The sequence below is a fragment of the Mustela lutreola genome, chromosome 13 (assembly GCF_030435805.1).
Source record: "Mustela lutreola isolate mMusLut2 chromosome 13, mMusLut2.pri, whole genome shotgun sequence".
Classification (NCBI taxonomy): Eukaryota; Metazoa; Chordata; class Mammalia; order Carnivora; family Mustelidae; genus Mustela; species Mustela lutreola.
The window spans coordinates 58,057,476-58,078,164 of record NC_081302.1 but is presented as its reverse complement, the minus strand read 5'-3'; the positions used below and the strand labels follow the sequence as shown (position 1 = coordinate 58,078,164).

The following is a 20,689-nucleotide window of genomic DNA, read 5'->3' as shown; positions in this document are numbered from 1 at the left end:
GCAAGAGATTAAAAAAAAAAAAAAAAAAAAAGCCCCACAGACTCAACGGCTCACATCCCAATTATACCCTTTGTTGCCTAAACACTCAATCCCTTGAATGCTTCTAGATAAAGAACCACAAATATGCATTTATTCTTGACTTAATTTATCTACTGCGGAAAAGTGCTATTTAGGACTATCACATATGCTGAAACTCTTGGCTACATTATTTTGTCAAGATTTCCCCTCCTTGAGCTCTGAGCACTAGCATTCCTTTCAGAATTAAGATAATACTATTAATAACATATTCTACAGTTTTCCAGCTATGATAGCATATGTTTTTTTTTACTTTGAAAATGAAACCATGCATCTAAATTTGAATTGGGAAGCTGAGAAAAAAAAAATACTGTCTCTTTTCTCAAAAGCAACTCTTATAAAAACTTTTGTATTTGCCCTGTTACTGTAATTGTCACTAACAAGCAAATAAGAACACCAAGAAAACCAAAGTAAAGCCCTGGCTTGACCCTTAGGCCTCCAGACTGCAGTCAAAATCTACTCACCTTTATAAAGCCCTAATTCCATCTGACCCTCAATTTAAGACACCAGGGAAGAAGGCATGGAGGATGTGACAAGACAGAAAAGGCAGGCAAAAAAAGTCAACAAAGTCAACAAAGAAAGGACTGAAGATTAAGAAATCAAACTCTCACGACACTTGGGTGGCTCAATGGGTTAAAGCCTCTGCCTTCAGCTCAGGTCATGATCCCAGGGTCCTGCGATGGAACCCTGAATCAGGCTCTTTGCTCAGTGGGGAGCCTGCTTCCCCCTGCCTTTCTGTCTACTTATGATCTCTGTCTGTCAAATAAATAAAACAAATATTAAAAAAAAAAAAAAAGTCAAACTCTCATAGGTTCCAGTTTCATGGATCAAAGGCTTTAAGACTTGTTCTCAACTCATTTTATAATAAAATAACTTAACTCATAGAAATTTAGTACCAAGTGAAAGTTTGTCTTTAGCCAACCAAGAAAGTATACCATTTTAAGGATAAGAGAGTACATCAGATCTCAGTAATAAGCCAAAATACCGAGTTCTTGTGCTACACACTCCAATCACTGGGAGTCTTTTCAATTGAGGAGCCCACAGTACTACAATTTTTCCTGCTTTCAAAGAATTACTGTACTTCCACTCTCGATATGCTTAAATGCATTTTCATGTTTGACAACTACCTCAAATATAAAGAAATAAGAACTATATAAGATACTAAGAAAAGAAGAAGAATGAAAGATCGAAGTTAACTAATAGGGAATACCCAAAGAAGGCAGAAATAATAGAAAAATGGAGGAAGGGGCAATATGAAAGAAGACAATGACTAAAATTTTTCTAGGGTTGATGAAAGACACGAATCCTCAGACTCAGAGAGCAAAACAAAGTTTACAGCGAGGTAAACCAAAATAATATACCTGTACATATTATAGTCATAAATATAGAGCAATCAAAGATAAAAAGAAGGTATGGGGAGAAATCAAAAGGAAAAGCATGGAAAATGCTCTACAAGCCTAAAACATTTAACCTAGTAAAGGATTATTTTATAGCAAAACAGAGGTCAGAAAACACACTATCTTTGAAATACAATAGAAAAGAACTGCAACTTAAAATTTTACACTAATACAACCTAAAATTTTATCCTAAGAATTGAACCTTCTTTCAAGAATGGGGGGAAAAGATAGTTCAGGAAAAGACTATACTTACCATAAGCATACCATCACTGAATAAACTTCTTAAGAATGCATGTTAGAAAGAAGGAGATTGAACCAAAAAACAGTGAGATGAAAAAGCAGAAAATCTGGTTAAAAACAAAAAACAAAAACCAAAAAACATATATATATGTGTTTTTTGTTTTGTTTATATATATAAAACATATATATACACACATATATAAATATATATACAAATATATATATACATATGTGTGTGTGTATATATATATATGTAAGTACAAATAAGTATCAGTTGACTCAATTCAAAGTAAAAAGCAAGATGGACCTAAAATATAGAATAAAAATAATATACAAGTTTGCGGAGGGACACTTGCAATATAAGCTTTCTATGAATATTATTACTTTAAGGAGGATGGAAGAGATATTTTTTACCTTTACCTTCAGGCTTTTGTAAGTCAAATATTCATGGTAACAATTTACATAAGCAACCTTTCAATTCAAAGTCTAGAGATATAATGACTAACCTCTAAACCAGAGGAAGAAAAAAATTAGAATAAATAAAACTTGGAATAGTCAATAGAAGGGAGGAAAGGTCGGGGGGGAAAGGCAATAATAATCTTCATTTAAAAAAATACAAAATAAAAAGAAAAATGTAAATCCACATACATACATACCGAAACTAAGGCTGAAAGGTTGAAGATGAAAAAAATGAAAAAATATGTGCGAGCAAAAGCCTCAAAAGAAAGCTAAGACGTAAGTATTAATTTCATATACAATAGATGGTAAGTTAAAAAAAAAAAAAAAGCATTCTCAAGATAAAGTGAATCACTACGTAATGATAAAACCTGCAGTTTGCAAGAAAGACATATAATTTTGAACTTGGGCTCAAAATACTTGGCCTATAACTTGGTCTTAAAATACATAAAGAATTGATAGAATTACGGGGGGAAAAAGCAAATCTATAATCATCCTATTTTGCTTAAAGCACATCTCTCAGTAACAGATATATATGAAGCAGACAAAAGATGTTTTGGGGTAAAAAAGATGTGAGCTTCCAAATTAAAGCTATATTTAATGGCTTTACTGGAATCCACATTCAACACTTAGAAGGACATACATTCTTCTCAAGCACAGGCTATAACATACATCTCAATCAATGTAAAGAATCAACATCAAATAAAATATTCCCAAAATGCAATGCACTAATATTAAAAATCAATTTTAAAAGGTATCTTTAAAAATCAATTCTAGCAAACTCATGAGTCAGAGAAATAATACTGAAAATTAGGGGCACCTGGGTGGCTCAGTTGTTAAGCATCTGCCTTCAGCTCAGGTCATGATCCCAGGGTCCTGGGATCAAGCCCCACATCTAGCCCCACATTGGGCTTCCTGCTGAGCAGGAAGCCTGCTTCTGCCTCCCCCACTCCCCCTGCTTGCGGTGTCTAATAAATAAATAAATGAAATCTTTTTAAAATAATAATAATAATAATAATAATAATAATAAATAAAAAAAAGAATAATGAAAATTGTAAAAGTTTTAAGAGTGAGTTTAAGAATATGACATCTCACAACTTTAAGGAATGAGCTAAAGTGCTACACACAGGGAAATCCATAATCTTAAATGCTCCTATGAGGGAAAAAAAATAAACAGAGATTAATGAATACACATCTCAAACTCCAGAAATCAGAAAAAGAACAAACATATAAGAAAACAGACAAATGGAAATGTGATAAAAATCGAAAACTAATAAAATAGAAAATAAAAACCTAAAAAAGTTGGTCACTAAAATTAAAAGTTGATCTGACAAAAATATACAAGTCAAAACAAACTTTTAATTTAATTAACTTAATTTAATTTAATAAGGGAAATAAAGGAATAATAAATAATAAAGGAAATAATAATAATAATAATAATAAATAATAAAGGAAAAAAAAATTCACAGCACCAGGAATTAGGAAGGCAAACCAACTTACAGATACAGTAGAAATTTTTTAAAATTTAAAAAAGCCCTCGTTATTTAAATATTTAGGTTGGTCTCCTGGACAATTCTCTAACAACTATTTTTAAGACTATGAAACTCTCCCAAAGGGCAAGGAATACAATAAGGCATCATTAATGTTAGACAAGGTAACAAAAGTGAAAATGCCAGGCAAACTATAAATGCCACAGAAATAAATTTCACCAATTTCTACTACTCTTATGTATGAACTGGTGTGGCTGGGGGATAAATCACTTTCCTGTTTCCCACCGAAAGTAAAGGGTTGTTGAAGGACCCAAATACGACGGAGTACCAGTTAAATCCTCTTTGGCTATTAAGAGATGATGATGGGGGACCTGGGTGGCTCAGTTGGTTAAGCAACTGCCTTCGGCTCAGGTAATGATCTTGGGAGTCCCAGGATCAAGTCCCACATCAGGCCCTCTGCTCATTAGGTAGCCGGCTTCTCCCTCTGCCCCTCACCTCTTTCATGCGCTCTCTCTCTCTCTCAAATAAATGAAATCTTAAAAAAAAAAAAAAAATGAGATGATAATGATGATGGAAATCCACACCCTCCTTGTTGTATATACACTCCTTTTCTCATTCCCTCTTCTTGATGATAGTACTTGTTATAAGACCTGGCAAGCTGCAGCATTCTTAGAGGAAATAGAATAAGTTGATTGCTGATGGAATGGCAATGTTTCAAAGGGTCTTCATCTGTCTAGTTAGAAAAATAAATGTAACTTGCATCTTGCTCCTTTGGGCTTACAGAAAAAACTCTGAGAATTACTATAAACAAAACATCTGTATAGTCAATTAGGAGTAGGTATTTACCCCATTTTTGGAGGGAAAATCTACAGCACAAAGATTTTAAGTGCTCCACTAAGATCAGAAATAGACCTAAAAAAAAAAAAAAAACAACACATTCTGACAGTGCTCTAGCCATCAAAGCCATAATGTCCCTTTTGTGTCTCTCTGTTCCTCTGTTTAATACAAACACTGATCTTAAACAACATCTGTGATCAGGTGACATGTATAATGGAAAAATCCTCTTTGGAAGTCTTGCCAAGTATGAACTCTACTAAAAGGAATGGGATCTGGTAAGAAATATCCTACTATTAACTCATTCACGTTTAGCAAAACCCATCAACTACCAATGCCAATGTACATAATTTTATAGGCACTGCAAAATGTAAATTTTTAGGGACGACTGTCTCTAGGTTCTGCCTTGAGAACAAATGCTCAGTGAGCACACTAGAAAAAACAAGGCTTAACACACACTGCTGCTTGTGCAACCAATTACCCAGTGGTCACTTCCAACTACAGCATTCTACAAAAAAATTTTTCAAATTTTAAGATGATGCTTCCAAATTCCAACATGGTTCACTATGTTTTGGAATCTTCCTTCTGATCTGTCATTTCACAGAACACAACCTAGCTACCCCAGACCGGTTCCAAAATATATCATTTTTCCTTTGAAAATACAGTAAGTTCTTCATAAAAGGATTTGGAATAGAAGTTTGTCTTGAATTGAACAAAACGGGTAGGAAGACACCGTCAATTTTCTCAGTTTCTAGAAAGAGTAAGTGCTATCTCACAATTGAGACCTTCAGAAATATCAGTGCAAGAAGAGGTGCGTTTCTTGGGGATAAAACTAAAATTCTTAACAAAGAAAATCAATTTTTAGTTTACAACAAATACATAAAATCTGTGCTTTCTGAGACAACTCTTATATGCTAGGTGCTCCTCTGATCTTTCAAATAGCAAGATGTCCTTAGGATTAAAGACTATTTCTCAGAAATGACCCCCCCAAAGGAATGTGGGGATACAGGTTACATGGCGATCAGGAACTTGGCTCTTTCTGCACATTGTTTAGCAGCCAAAAAGGATGCCAGGCTTCAGAAAAAGCATCCAAACCAGATTCCTTTTATGGTGTGATAACATTTTGTTCAATAGGCTGCCTTTTTCTTTATAGGCAATGCCTCAGAAACTACTCCTAGAGACAGGAGCTCCTTTGTACTTTTTTTTTTAATTTTATTTATTCATTTGAGAGAGAGAGAGAGAGTGCAGGGGGAGGAGCAGTGGGAGAGAGGCAAGCAGACTCCGTGCTGAGCACAGAGCCCAAAACGGGGCTCGATCTTAAGAGCCTGAGATCATGATCTGAGTGGAAACCAAGAGTCAGACGCTTAACAGACTGAGCCACCCACGCTCCCCAGGGGCTTCTAATGAAGAACCCAGCTCCTGTGCTGTGTGTTTCACTGTCAGGAACTAAAACCACTCACCAAGAGTTCTAAAAGTAGTATGATCAAAGGCAGTAAAGAACTTTCATTTTTTAGCTGCTTCTATTCCTGAACCTCTCCGAGACCTAACTTTTCAAAAGCTGAAGTCCTTATTCTAAGACTCATCGCACCTCTCTGGTCCTAGCCAAGAGTTTTGCTGCCTTGGGTTGTTCTATTTTCCCAAGGTACCTTTTCTTCATGGGTCTCATCATCAACAACCTCTCCAGCACCTTAAAATAGATTTTAAACTTTGTAATACAGCTTTCCTGTAGCGCTCGGGTTCCAAGTGTTTGTTCCTATGTAGGAATAGGTCTTGCTTAATCATTTTTATTGTTCTTGGCCACATTTCTGGGATTAAGACACTTTACAACAGGAAGAAACACAGTGGCACCTACACTAAACACACATAACCTTTTGTTGTGAATACCAAGACGCAAAGATTAAAAGCCCAGAGCCTTCAAACTCAGGCTACGTAAACAGCAATAAATTAGTGTTTTCCATGAATCTGATATTCCTACCGTGTGGGAACACACCGAAGTGTTTTTCACTGTATTGCACAGCAAAGGGGTTTATTTTCCAAGTGTTAATGAAACCCATCTCTGGTCTAAGACAGGACTTGGGTTTCTGGCACTAAGTAGCCATCTGACATTTAAAGATAGCATCTCTGAGAGATCCGACCAGCCGAGAAGCCGTATAGGCAGGGGCATATCACCACCACTACCATCAGCTTCATTGTCATCGGTATCATCGCGACCATCAAATACTTCTGGTTATTTACCCCACCGGAATACCCACTATCGATTCACAGTAGCATTACACAGCATCCCACCTGCTTTGAAACCTACAAAACTAGCAATTCCCACATATGACTTATTAAAAAAGAGAAAAGACTAAAAATACAGCAAGACCATGCTTAATTTTTTTTTTTTAAGATTTTATTTATTTATTTGTCAGAGAGAGAGGGAGAGAGAGCAAGCACAGGCAGACAGAGAGGCAGGCAGAGTCAGAGGGAGAAGCAGGCTCCCTGCCGAGCAAGGAGCCCGATGTGGGACTCGATCCCAGGACGCTGGGATCACGACCTGAGCCGAAGGCAGCCGCTTAACCAACTGAGCCACCCAGGCGTCCCAACCATGCTTAATTTTAAGTGTAGAAATATGAAATCGGGGGGCACCTGGGTGGCTCAGTGGGTTAAACCCTCTGCTTTCGGCTCAGGTCATGATCCAGGGTCTTGGGATTGAGCCCTGCATCAGGCTCACTGCTCAGCAGGGAGCCTGCTTCCTCCTCTCTCTCTGCCTGCCTCTCTGCCTACTTGTGATCTCTGTCAAATAAATAAATAAAATCTTAAAAAAATAAAAAGAAAGAAAGAAATATGAAATCTGTGAACATTTGAAAAGCAGTTTCTCTGCATTACTTTATCCCACAGTTCTTTATTTGTAGTTAATAAAACAAGAGGAAAAACCCTAAGTACCACAAAAGAGAAAGTATTTCCAGGTACTTATTTATAAAACCTAATGAACTTGCCTATTTGTTAAAGCTGTTTCAGAACATGCTATGGTTGATTCAGTCTACCTTAAGTGTATGCCTAAAAGCAATTTCATTTTTCTTTAATTTTTTGAAACTTATACAGATTTTCTCTGATTCATCTAAATTGGTGATAATGCCATGATTTGATGATATGCTTCTGTCTAGAAAATAAGCTCCTTTCCTTGGCAGAGTATGCAACTTATCACAAAAAAAAAAAAAAAAAAAAAAAAAAACCAAAACCAAAAAGCCAAAAAAACCCCCAAAACCTGCACTGAAGACAACCCGGTAATTCGTCTATGAGTTAGTATGTCTGCAGCATCCTGAGTCCCTCTGCTTCCTTTTCAAGTAAACCGATGGGCAGTCTACCACGCGCCTCCACCATACCCAAGAAGAAATACATATTATTTCACTGACTTAATTCTTATAACAGGCAGAAAAGACCTGAAAAGGCCGTAATACCTGGTCCTGGATATCGTGGAGGGGACATGTATCACGATCACACACAAGGACAATATTCTACATGTCCCCCGGTCAGCAGCTGGAGGGTGGCTGGAAGTGGGGGAGTAGTTTGAGACAGAAAGAACTCACAAAGACACCACTATCACGTGAATAACACTGCTCAGCATCTTAGAAGAGTTAACAATTTTGTTAGATGCCACTGGTATTTTCTAGACATTTATTACATACCTGCAAATAAGCAGATGTGACAGCCGTCTACTATTTTATAAGCAATAATGGATCCTTTAGACAAATAAAACATCCCACTTCAAATCACTATCAAACAGAGAAATAACTCAGTTCCAAGGGTCCAATTCTCAGAAGACATGTTCCCACCAAACCTATAAGTCAGGAGTTAAAGGTTTTACAGCTGAACAAGATGCCATCTTCGTGGTCACTTCAAAGCTTGCCCTTTGTTATTATTTTATGTTACACATTTATATTCATGAAATAAACTCAAAAGAGGTATCAAAAATAATTGTGTGTGTGTGTGTGTGTGTGTGTATAACTTGTCTTTGAAAGAGTTTAGAGGATATACACATGCCTGCCTGCCTTCCTTCTTTTTAGGAAGAGAGAGAGAGTATATGAGCAGTGAGGGGGGCAGAAGGAGAGGGAGAGAGAAAATCGTAAGGAGGCCCTAGGCCTAGTATGGAGCCCTTCAAGGAGCTCAATCTCATGACCCTGAGATCATGATCTGAACCAAAATCAAGATTTAGTTGCTTAGCTGACTGAGCTACCCAGACACCCCAAGGATGTCCATACATTTTTCATATACCCTGACAGAACTCCTCTGAAAAGAAAGAGATAACATATTTTTAAATTTTCTCCAGGTAGTTATCAATTCCTTTGAAGAGTCAGGATTCAACAATACAGAATATGTCTTAAAGCACAGTAATATTAAAGTAGAGATGTGAGCAAAGAAAACACAGAATAAAAGTGACCTATATAAAGGGAAGGAAAGATAGAGGCAAACAAGGAATTAAACAAAACACTGCTTAAAGAGCTTCAACAGAAAAAACAAAGAAAAAAGCTTCAACAGTCCCTTTATCTATTTCTTCTTCCTATCACCTAGGAATTCACCAAAAATTGTTTACAATATACCTACACGGTTCCTCTTCAGCATCCTCAGTCCCAATGGCTCACTCTGTTCTTGCACTAAAGGACCCTGAAACCCACACATCAATATATCCTTCCTACCATCTGAAGACAGCAGTATTATTCCACTCTCGACAGAGCCCAACGTGAAAATCATCACACCAATACCAATCATATTAGTGCTTTTAAAGCATAATATAAATTTTAAGATTAGATTACCTCATGTTTGTAGAATTTTATAGTTCGTATCATACCAGAAGAGAGATCTCATCTATACCCAGCAGCTTCTCATTGTGTATGGACTTGGTATAACAGTACAAACTTACATCTCCCCACGTGTTGCATGTAGGACTACTGGAGGTGAAAAGCGTCACAGCAGGACAGACCTAGGTAATTAAACACATGCACAACTGCAAGTGCTCTTGGGATACTGCCTCTATGCAGATTTTGAATTAGAGGGCAGATGATTCAGGGAAATAGTGAACCAAACCCAATAGACACCACTCTATTGGCTCCATCAGTCAACTCCAAGGTAATGAACATTGTGCTGTTGCAGAAATAATTTAGATTATCTTATTCAGGGAAACTCAAAAGGGTCAGATGAACTAGAAACCTGGAGAAGTAGAAGGTAGTTCTATAAGCCTCTAGGCTATGCTAATAGTAACTTACATCCTATTCACTAACCCACTTCAAAACATGACTAGGATTGTTTTTTCACTCCCAAGAAGGATATGCACACCTAATGAAGCACTGTGGAAATCCATTTTTGACTGCAAAGAACTCCAGAGAAGACCCCAACTCTCCGTGGCCAACCATAAGCCAACCAACAAACCAGAAAAAAAAAAAAAGAAAAAGGACATTATTATCATAAGTTAATGGCTCCATTTCGTTCATTGGGAATTTGGCATGTTTGGCATGTTTGTGACACTACACCAGCCCTGCTAATCAGGTGCTGCTCTTCCCACACCAAGATCATGTCACTGACATGGGGAGAGGTTTTGCTCCAGCTTGAACTCTGGAACCTTGCATTTGTAATAGAGATAGATTTGATTTAACGGTTCCTATTTCTCTCCTGACATCCTGTGTGAGTCAAAGATTTAGGAGACAAGGAACCAAAATCTGTCCAGAGCAGCAGACAGTTACAGCACAAAGTCTAAAACCTGGGTCTTATGAAAGTTGATTTTCTTAACTTCAGGGCTGCTCAGGGGAGTTAATATGTTACACCGTGCGTGCATAATTAGGGAATCAGTACAGTCCACTGGTCTGTCCTCAGCAAATGCTGACCTAATTGAATGGGGTCAAAGACAGCAAACATTGTATCTTGCTGCAGTTGGTCAGTGCTCTTGAATTTTCCCAAGTGGCCAAAAGGGAACAGGCTCAGACAGTACTAAGTAGCAAATCCAAAGGTACAAAAACTCCCAAAGACCAGCAGGGCCCCAATTTGTCACAACCCTCAAGTTCTTTCCTCCTGTCCTTTAGCCTTCCACCTCCAAAAACTACATCAATACATGAAGACAATATACCAAGCACCAAAAAACCCAAAAAGTATAAATGATACCACATAAATTACCCTAAAAAAAAATAAAAATATCTTGCCATACTGATATTCAGAGAAGTCTAGCACCGAAAACAATATTAATAGCCCTACTAATTTATTATGACAGGTAGTTCTTAAATAATCTTAAATAATAATCTTAAATAAGTAATCTTAAATAATCAAAGGGTGATCAGGATTTGCAAAAAGAAGAAAAAAACTTATAGATATGAAAGCACAGTTAATTGCGGTTTTGTTCACTGAATTTGATTACAATCCTTAGAAGTCAACCTACCTCAAGTTTAAGTAGGTCAGCATCTGCAGATTAATGATGGCCTCAGGAATGACTCTGATGCAATTATGATACAGATTAAGAATTTCCAGTGATACGAAATGGCACAATTCCATTGGGACTTCGACCAGTCTGTTTTTAGATAAATCTGTGAGAAAAGGAAAGAGTATTTTGTCAATAAATCTTCAACATGACCCAGTACAATTACCCACTACGAATACTTTTTTTTCTTAACATGTTTTAAAATAAGCATAATCTAAATGTAGATGAGCATTTTCATTCCTTGTAGCTCTGTTACTCCAGGGCTGATTTCTTTTTCCTGGCATATTACCCAGTTCATATGGGAAAGCAAAAATATTGCTAAAACAGTTTTATCTCTATATTAATTTGTAAATATAGGCCAGATATAGAAGAGTAACTGAATCAATATTTACTTTCCATTCTATCTAAAAATTATTTCAAAGTCATTCTCCCCTAGGCAAGAATGAAAACTGTATCCTTCAATCTTCTCTGAATACATATCTTTACCATAATATTTATTTAATTCAATTTTGCTTTCATAACATATGTTGTCTCTTGGGACATTATATCCTCTGCAAACACACACATAGTAGATACTAAATAAATATTGCATTCACTGGAATAACTGAGAACCTACAATGAACAAACCCAAGACAGATCAACTGTGTCTCTCTTAAGGATAGGCAATGTGCCGGCCACATGACCAGCCATAAAACTGGGCTCCCTTCCTCAAGTGTACCAAAGACCGTAATAATGGAGGTCTACAGAGCAGTGTAAGCAAACATTATGGTTTACAATACCACCATCTCAACAATAAAAAATGGAACAGTCCTTAATGTCTAGATCTAGGAATGGCAGACATAACTGTCAAATACCATAGAACACCAATCATGAGAAAAGAGCTACCACTGTCAAAAACAATAAGTCAACATTACTGATATCACCCTTCATCAGGAGGGACTCAATCAGTATGACCAGATGTTTATTAAGTATCATGTTATATATACTTAAGGAATCACACTCTTTAAAAAAAAAAAAAATTTAAATAGGTGAATACAATAATGAAATAGAAGTCCAAGGGCTATCCTCCTGACTACTCTTCTGAGAAATAAATACATAAATAAACAAGGACAGACCTAGATGGCTTCAGAGGTGAATTCTAAGCAGGTTTAAAGGGACAATTCTGATAAAATTTAAACTATTCCACACAAAGTAAAAGAAGGAAAGTTTCTAAATACTTATTTAAACAGTAAGGTATAATATTGAAATCAACACCTAACAAAGAAAATACATAAAAAGAAACCACTTAGGCATCTCCCTTCTATATAAATACTTATGTAAATCCTAAATTTAAAAATTAGCAAATGGAATTGAGCAGTATATGAAAAGATAAACATACTATGAGTATGAGGTGAAGGCAGATGCTTAACTCCCTGAGCTACCAGCTGCCCCTAAATGATTAACTTCAAAAAGTGAAGCCATCACAGCACAGGGACAATGCGTGGGAAGTTTGCGTTTATGATCTTAGAACAGAGAAAGTCTTCCTATGAATGGCATAGTGCAAGACTGATAAATTCAACACATTAAAACAGAACTTACAACATTCTAAAACCAACAAAACTCCACCAAAAACATACATGACAATCAAGGAACGAGGGGCAAGTGAGCAGTCCTACAGTTCATAAGCCCAACAGGTTAATTTTTTATACAGTCAATGATAAGAAGTCTGAAATGCAGGGGGAAAAAAAGGACAGAAGGAAGCAAGGAAGGTGAGAGAGGAAGGAAGGGAGGGCAGGAGGAAGGAAGGAAGGAAGGAAGGAAGGAGGAAGGAAGGAAGAAGGAAGGAAAAAGAATGGATGGCTCACAGAAAAGGAAATAGAAACGGCTCTTATGCATATGAAAAAACGATCAACCTTACTCACATTAGAGCAATGAAAATCACAGCTACATGGGAGAATACTTTTCACCCATTAGACTAGTATCAAAAACTTTGGTGAAGGGCACCTGGGTGGCTCAGTTATTAAGCATCTGCCTTTGGCTCAGTCCATGATCAAGTCCTGGGATCAAGCCTCGCATTGGGCTCCCTGCTCAGCAGGAAGCCTGCTTCTCCCTCTCCCCCTGCTTGTGTTTCCTCCCTGGCTGTCTCTCCCTCTGTCAAATAAATAAATAAAATCTTTTTAAAAAAAGAAAAGTTGGTTTTTTTTTTTTTTTAAGATTTTGTTTATTTATTTGACAGACAGAGATCACAAGTAGGCAGAGAGGCAAGCAGAGAGAGCGGGGGGGCGGGGCGGGGAGGAAGCAGGACCCTGGGATCATGACCTGAGCCGAAGGCAGAGGCTTTAACCGACTAAGCCACCCAGGCACCCCCCCCCCCAAAAAGAGATTGATGAACACATTATAATGCTGGGGAAATGATGATGAAATGAAGAACATGTTAGCAATATCAATCAAAATTACAAATGTACATATTTCATTCAACCTAGGAATCCTTCTCATCTGCAGATAAACTCATATGTACAACTGACATATTTCTTAATGTGGTTTGAAAGAGCAAAAGATAGGGAGCAAGTTAAACATCAGTGGAGGTCTGATTATATATTAATATGGTATTAATAAATATAAATAAAACTAAAATTAAATCAATAAATAAATACTAGCATAATATTAATATTTCATGTGGTAGAATGTAATATTAAACACTATACTCCATAGTGCAGTGCTGATACAATGCAGTCATTAAAATGAACAAAGCAGCTTTATGTGTGCTGATCTGGTACAATCTCCCAGACATGTTATAAATTTCTTTTAAAAGCCTGGCATAGAACCAAGTATTTAGTATTTGTATTTTTAAATGAATATTTGCAGAGTTGTAAATAGATATGGAAATATAAATAAATTATCTGTAGAAGCTGCAAAAGGAACTGGTAGAAGGGGTCGTTTCTGGAGAGAGGGTTTCTTGCACAGAGGAGGGGCGTCAGAGGGAGAGCCCCCCACTGTACATCCTGCTGTACCTTTAGAAATGTGAATGCATCACTTACTTGATTTTGCATACAGAAACGGATTCAATATATAATAGGTACATGTGTTATATATATTACATATAAACACATATGTGCATATACACGCAGATACATGCACACACATAAACATATTCTCTACACACAGAATTTTGTTTCATTTGAAAAGAGAGCGAAGAAGCCAGAGCAAACCGTGAAGTCCCATGCTCTTATTGAAGGGAATACAGAGACAAGCATTTCGTGAATGTTTAGAACCTCAATGGAAAACAATTTCACAAGCCTCTTGCATTCTCTCTTCCTGAAACTCTATTAGACAGGGCAATCTGCGTGTGCTACAATGCTGGAAATCTGCCCAGAAAACTTTTATGGGCTGTTTCCTTTAGGTTAGACTCAAAGAAAAAATTTTACGGAGGTTCCAGTTTACATTCAAACTTGACTTTCCTGAGAACTGCGAGAACGAGACCATCAAGTTGAATGTTTCGATAACTGCTTTAAATAATAATAATGTTTTTATTAGTTTCAGTGTCACTCACACTTTTTTTAAACAAAAGGATATAGGGTTTTTTGTAGAAATGCTGTCATGTAACTATAAACCTTTTAAAAGATCATGGGATAGCAAATCAACAATAGAAACCGCTCCAATCAGAGAGCAGAAGACCAGCTCTAAATTTACAACCGCTTGAGATGTTTGTGGAAGTTACTCAGCTTCCCGGGTCACTGTTCCTGAATAGGTAAAACCCGAGTACATGCAACTGGATCAATTTTAACATTCTTTTCAGATTTAAGATTTCTATGAATAAAAAGTATTCAGAATTCAAGTATTTTCTGTCAAAATAGTCAGAATCCAAGTGATTTTGTTTCCTCGTGATAATCAATAGCAGCGGTTGACAAAAAAAGTTACAAAGTACAAACCCACATAATAATTACTGGCCCATCTTTTTGACAAATATGTCCTTTCATTGTAAAATCTATATTCTTATCAGATAATCTAATTTTAAAAAGCACTCTATTTTCAAACTTGCAGACAATGCTCCATGGTCCACTTGGAGCCTGACATGGGGCTCGATCTCACGACCCGACCTGAAATCAAGAGTTGAGGACTTAACCAGCTGAGTCAGCCAGGTATCCCTCTAATCCTTGTTTTTTTTTTTTTTTTTTTTTTTTAAAGATTTTATTTATTTATTTGAGAGAGAGACAGTGAGAGAGAGCATGAGCGAGGAGAAGGTCAGAGGGAGAAGCAGACTCCCCATGGAGCCGGGAGCCCCATGCGGGACTCGATCCCGGGACTCTGGGATCATGACCTGAGCCGAAGGCAGTCGTCCAACCAACTGAGCCACCCAGGCGTCCCAGTAATCCTTGTTTTTAACTTAGCTGTCCTCTATTTTTTCAGGAATCCTTTTCCTGAAAGGACTCTGGCTATTCATTATAAATGAAGTTACAAGCAATGGGCATCCGCCCTGCCTGAGCCTACTACATTGCTAGTCACATGAACAGAGCTCCATGTCCAACTGTGAGTGAGAATTTTCCCATGCACTGTGCTTCCTATCATCCTGCATTCGTGTTCCAGTTTCCACAAGAAAAGAGAAGAAATTGATTACAGAATCTGCACACAGCTCAGACTCTTTCAATGCCTAAATAAAAAACAGTTGCCTAAACCAGAATTGCTGAAGTTAAAACAAAGCTGAAAAATGGACCGAAAAAAAAAAAGAAAGAAAGAAGAGAAAAGAAAGAGAAAAGCTCTCCTTTCTTATTTAAGTTCATTAACCATATGATGGATTATTGACGTATTTATCAACATACACTCAGGACGAGGTTTCTGGAGAAGTGAAAAACACAGAGACTTACTTTTAAGGAATTTATCATTTGAAAAATGAGATAAAGCAAACCCAGAATGAACTATAAGGTAAGATGTTCTACTTGTGCTGAAAAGGGAAAAGGTACATATAAGGAGCTGAAAGCCAGGTGGGCAAATCACATTACCACCCATTAGGCATGTCTTTTGTGCCACACACTGTATCTGGAGTTTTGCATCTGGTACCTCATTTAAACCACCCCAAGGAGCTGTGCCCCCACCATCTGAAGAAACTAGACTCAGAAAGCCTGCGTGACCTGCCCAGAGCCACAGAGATAAGCAGTTACACTCACACCTAAGGACATCTAACCTGACAGAGGTCCTCACGTGAGACCACTCTTTCTCCACAGAACAATGCCAGCAAGACCATGATGTGTCCCTCAGCAAGATTATTAGGAAGATACGGCAATTAATCTTCACTGCATTTTTATTTGTCCAAAATACAGTCAAAAGAAAAGCAGCATGTTCTGTGTATAGACCCAGAGGGGAAGACAGTTATAAACACGATGTTCAAAAAATAAAGTACTGAAAACAATATGTCAGCTAATGGGCTAAATTCTGGAAACAGCTCCCGGAAACTTGGTAAGTAGAAATCCTGGCCTCACCCGGTAATTACGCTAACCCTACGTAAGCACTCTGTTCACTGAAGAGTTTAGAACGGGTTTTCAAAGACATGACTTACTTTCCCTACTTGTCTCTGAGTATCATTTAATTTTGAATTAACTTAATTATTGGAAGACAGAAAAAGGCTCCCAAAGCCAGGTAATGTGCTTTCCTGGGCTTTCCTCAGGCTAATGCAGACATCACTTTGTATCTCTGAGTGTCTGCAAGCACCACAGGAAAGCTGTCCAAAAGGGCTGAAGTCAGTCTGGATTATGCTGTTTTGACTTTGATAACCCAGAGCAGATAATCCAGTTATAAATACTGGGGGAGGAAGCAGGGAGTGGCATACCAATTTGATCAAAATCTTTCTGTTTGTGGAAAAAAGAGAAAACAAAATCTGATCTTTCTTGAAAAAGAAGAAGGAGGAGGAGGAGGAGGAGGAGGAAGAGGAGAAGAAGGGGGAGGGGGAGGAGGAGGGAGAGGAGGAGGAAATAGAGGAGAATGCGGGGAAGAAGGTGGGAGGGAAGGGAGAGGAGAAGAAGGGGTAATTAGAAGGAGGAGGAGGAGGAGGAGGAGGAAGAGGAGGAGGAAGAAAGAGGAGGAGGATGGGGTCAGGACAGGGAGGACAGGGAGGAAGAGGAGCAGCAGGAACAGAAGGAAGGAATCTAGGACTTCGCTGTAATTAAACAAGTAAGAGGACAGCCAGTTCACAGTGTGCACATAGCTGTGAGCATCCCTAACTTGGCCTTTGAAAGAACAGAGCCATGCCAGAAGCCTGGTCATCCCACCCACTACGACAGACGGACCAAGGTGGGGCCTGTGAGCGTTGTTGAACCCAGGAAGACGAAAAGAACAAGTACTCAAAGACAACAGGCAAATGTGAAGAAGGCCAATCCAATCTTCATCTTGTAATACGACCAAAACCAGCGGGGCAAATGGGTCAGGAGCTCTGAAATGACCCAGTTAAGTTCTGAGCAACGACAGGTAAGTAAGCTTTTAAATTTAGGAAGAGGTAACTACAGATGAGGAATTTGTGTTTATTTTTATTGTTTATTGGTCTAATTCTGTTAAAAATATAGAGAGGTACCACCTCTAGAGCAGGAGAGCTCGTGGGTTGGCTGTTTTCCTAAATAAAATGTTCGCCTAGTGTTTCTCAGCCTCGTGGGTACACTGAAATCACTTAGTTTTTTAAGCCGGGAAGCCCGAGGCCTATGGCCATAAATTTTAGGAAGTGGCTCTGGCATCAGGATTCCCCGGATGTCCAGTTGCTTCCCTCTATTCCAGGGGATTCCTTTGAGTAGATGATCCCACCTCTCAGGTTCCCTAGCTAAACCAAGCCTTTCCAACAGGTGGCGCTGTCCTAGGGCCAGACAAGGAGGTTCAGGAGGGGCCTGATTTGGAGAGCCCACTAGTACCTTTACCATGAATCCTAATTTGGGAAAGACAACCTGAGCTGATCCAGAGATAACTGTTAGTCAATCAGATTATTATTCTAAATTCCTCCGCAAATAGTTTTTGATACAATCACAGCAGCAAAAATCCGACCTGGAAGGGAGTTTTATGTATTATGAGTTGGCTATCATCATAGAAATTTAGATTTTTTTCCTCCTTGATTTCTCAGCATAACCTAGTAAGGCAGGTGTTGTTATAGCTTTCAGTTACGTGTGGACACTAAGGCCCAGAGAGGTTAGTAACTTGCCTGAGGATACAGAGCTAGGAAGCAAGAAATAAACCAGTAGGTATGATACTTTGGAAGCCTTGCTCTGAAGTGTTTTCGAAAACTTCTGACAAGATGCCAATTATTTTCTCCAGAAAGAAGGACATGTGTCACATGGGCACCTCATTTCCCATCCTGTGCTACGCTGTCCTTCGCTGCAAAGCCCCCCTAGGGGCCAGCCCTGCCCTGCAGAGTGGGGGACGCCACAGCTCCGTGCAACACAGCCAGGCAGCCAACCGGAACCCCAGAGCCACGTCCTCCCCACGTCCGCTGCTTAACTGAACCATCGACATGAAAGCCACGCAGCCAGAAATAAAACAATAAGTTTCACCCGGGCCAAAACAAGCTTTGCAAATCCCTAAAATAAAGTAGCCCACTGAATGAAAATAAGCAGGGGAGGGTGGAAAAACAGTCGCTGGAATCTGGTGTGCAGTCAGCACCATCAGAAGCACGATGTTGTTTTTGTATAAAAAAGGAAAGTGGTGCCTCAGGAGGACCTGGAGGAGGCCAGCGGTCCAGGAACAACATCCTGAGCGATCGGCCGCGACAGCCACAGAGCAGCTGCACCAGCAGACCGACGCTGCTGCAAAGCTCACCTGCAGGGTCTTGCTCTCCCGTCAGGCGAGAAGGCCTCATCTTGGAGTGACCATCGCACCCAGCTCCACAAGACCAAAGGATGTATTTTTCAAGCTGAACGATACACATGTTATCATGAAAGTTTAAAGTTTGGAATGTTAGCCCCAAGCATGACGCTGCAATAAAATCGGGTCAAATGGGTTTTCTTCACATAGAAATCTAAACTCCTGACCCACCAACTAGAGCCTGGGACCTATTGTCTTCCTAATACTGAGGAAGGATGCTCTGTGCCTGACCATCACCACCCTCTTGGTTGGTCATGCCTGGGACTACCGTGCAGGGACCATCCTTAAGCGGAAGCATGGTCTGGGAATATATGTCCTCTCCAGACAGTCCCTCTCTCCTTGCACCTAGGTAGGCAGGGATCTCTTTAGAAGAATCTCAGCTGTATCTTTCTGTCCCTTCTGAACTTCCCCCCATCTCCCCCGCTCCACAATGCCCCCAGCATCTGACTGCCCCTCGCTTCAACTTTTCTCTTGGCAGAGGCCGCCTACCCGGCCCCATGACTCAGCACCCATAGGGGTACTCCTGGGCACCTGCCCATTTGGAAATGTACTCAAGCAAGGGCATGCTGCTTTCGGTTGTGAAGCAGAGCCCCTGGGCTGACTCATCCTGACTCTGGAGATGAAACCACCTGATGCTTCCAGGGTTAAAGGGACAGAAATAATAAGCGGTTTCATGAAAGTTCTGAGGGAGTTGGTCAAAATCTCAGGCTACATCTCTAAAAGATCAACAGCAACAAAAACAAATCTTATCAAACAGAAGAGATGAGTTGAGTAATTCCTCAGTATGAGCCATGAGTCCTCCCTGACCATCTATTTAAAGTCTCAAATTCTGTCTTAACCTCCTCACTCTAGTCTACATTTTCTCCTTTTCTTAGCACTTAAACTCCTCAAGAAACATACCATTTATTCTAGTATTATGGTTACTACTTTTCTCTTTCTCCCTACTAGAATGTAAGTCCTGTGAGGGTTGGGATTTTGCATCGTTCAGTGGTGTACACTAAGGCCTTAATAAATATTGTTTGAATGAATGGAGTAGGAAAGCAGGTTCTTAGGTCAGACAACTTGAGTTCAAATCCTGGTCCAACCACTCAGCTGTGTGGAAATAATTATTTTAATTTCTCCATACCTCCATTTCCTCATCTGTAACATGAGGATAATAACGGTCCCAGCCCCATTGAATTATTGGAAGGATCACATGAGATGATTGATACCTCTAAATCTTCTGAGCAGCTCCTGGCACAGAGTGAAGGCCTCTAAGCAAAATCTCTACCATTAGGCTAGCTAACGCTGGGTTCTGAATATTTCTAGCCAGAAATAATACTGCTTGGGCTGGGAAGGAGTTTAAAACCTAACTGACAAGCTCATGAAGTAAACCATACACATAAATGCTTCATGATAACAGCAAATCTTAGATAACAGACTAAAAAAATATAGTGTATTTTGAGTGAAAAATTCGTAAGTTGGTTGGAAGGTTTCCCTTTCCAAGGCTGCAGGAAGAAATAAGAAACCAAAATTAATTTTGATAAGTGCCAAAAAGCATCTAGTGTCAGATTAGACTCCTGGTGCAGTGGTTTTATTAGTGGGTGATTCTTGTAAGCCCGCAAAGTGCCGAGAGGTAATGACGTGTGTAGGTGGCCTTTTACTAACAAATGCATTACTGACACATTTAGCGAAACCTGATATATTGTACCTCTCCAAAGCACTGCCCTCCCCCCCAAAAAAATCAGGTTATCGATTTTTAAAAGAACAGCATAGATGTGTGTGGTGGAGGGCAGGATGGGTAGGGAATTTCTGCTCCAAAGTATAATCATTTCACTTAAAGAACCTCTACAAAGAGGTTTTCTACTCTTCAACACAATTCTAACAAATGCTATTTATCACTGTTCCAGCCTCACAGCATTTTAGAAACAACAAACATGTAAGGAAAAGAGACAGCCGTAAGAAAG

General features: G+C 38.9%; 1 protein-coding gene and 1 long non-coding RNA gene across 6 annotated transcripts in view; one reads left to right on the top strand and one right to left on the bottom strand.

Annotated features, from left to right (window-relative positions):
• The window catches only part of LRCH1 (leucine rich repeats and calponin homology domain containing 1), a 201,253-nt gene that overhangs the window by 93,188 nt on the left and 87,376 nt on the right, over positions 1-20,689 (bottom strand). For all 4 annotated transcript variants that reach the window (XM_059144225.1, XM_059144227.1, XM_059144226.1 and 1 more), the window contains exon 2: positions 10,896-11,040. In XM_059144225.1, the coding sequence (XP_059000208.1) occupies positions 10,896-11,040 (145 nt within the window). The remainder of the gene's footprint in view (positions 1-10,895; positions 11,041-20,689) is intronic.
• Positions 16,348-19,771, top strand: LOC131813763 (uncharacterized). Of its 2 annotated transcripts, XR_009346956.1 has the most exons (3): positions 16,348-16,544; positions 17,141-17,369; positions 18,198-19,771. It is a non-coding gene; the product is annotated as an uncharacterized LOC131813763 (long non-coding RNA). The 2 variants fall into 2 exon arrangements; XR_009346955.1 differs by lacking the exon at positions 16,348-16,544 and having other exon boundaries at positions 16,960-17,369.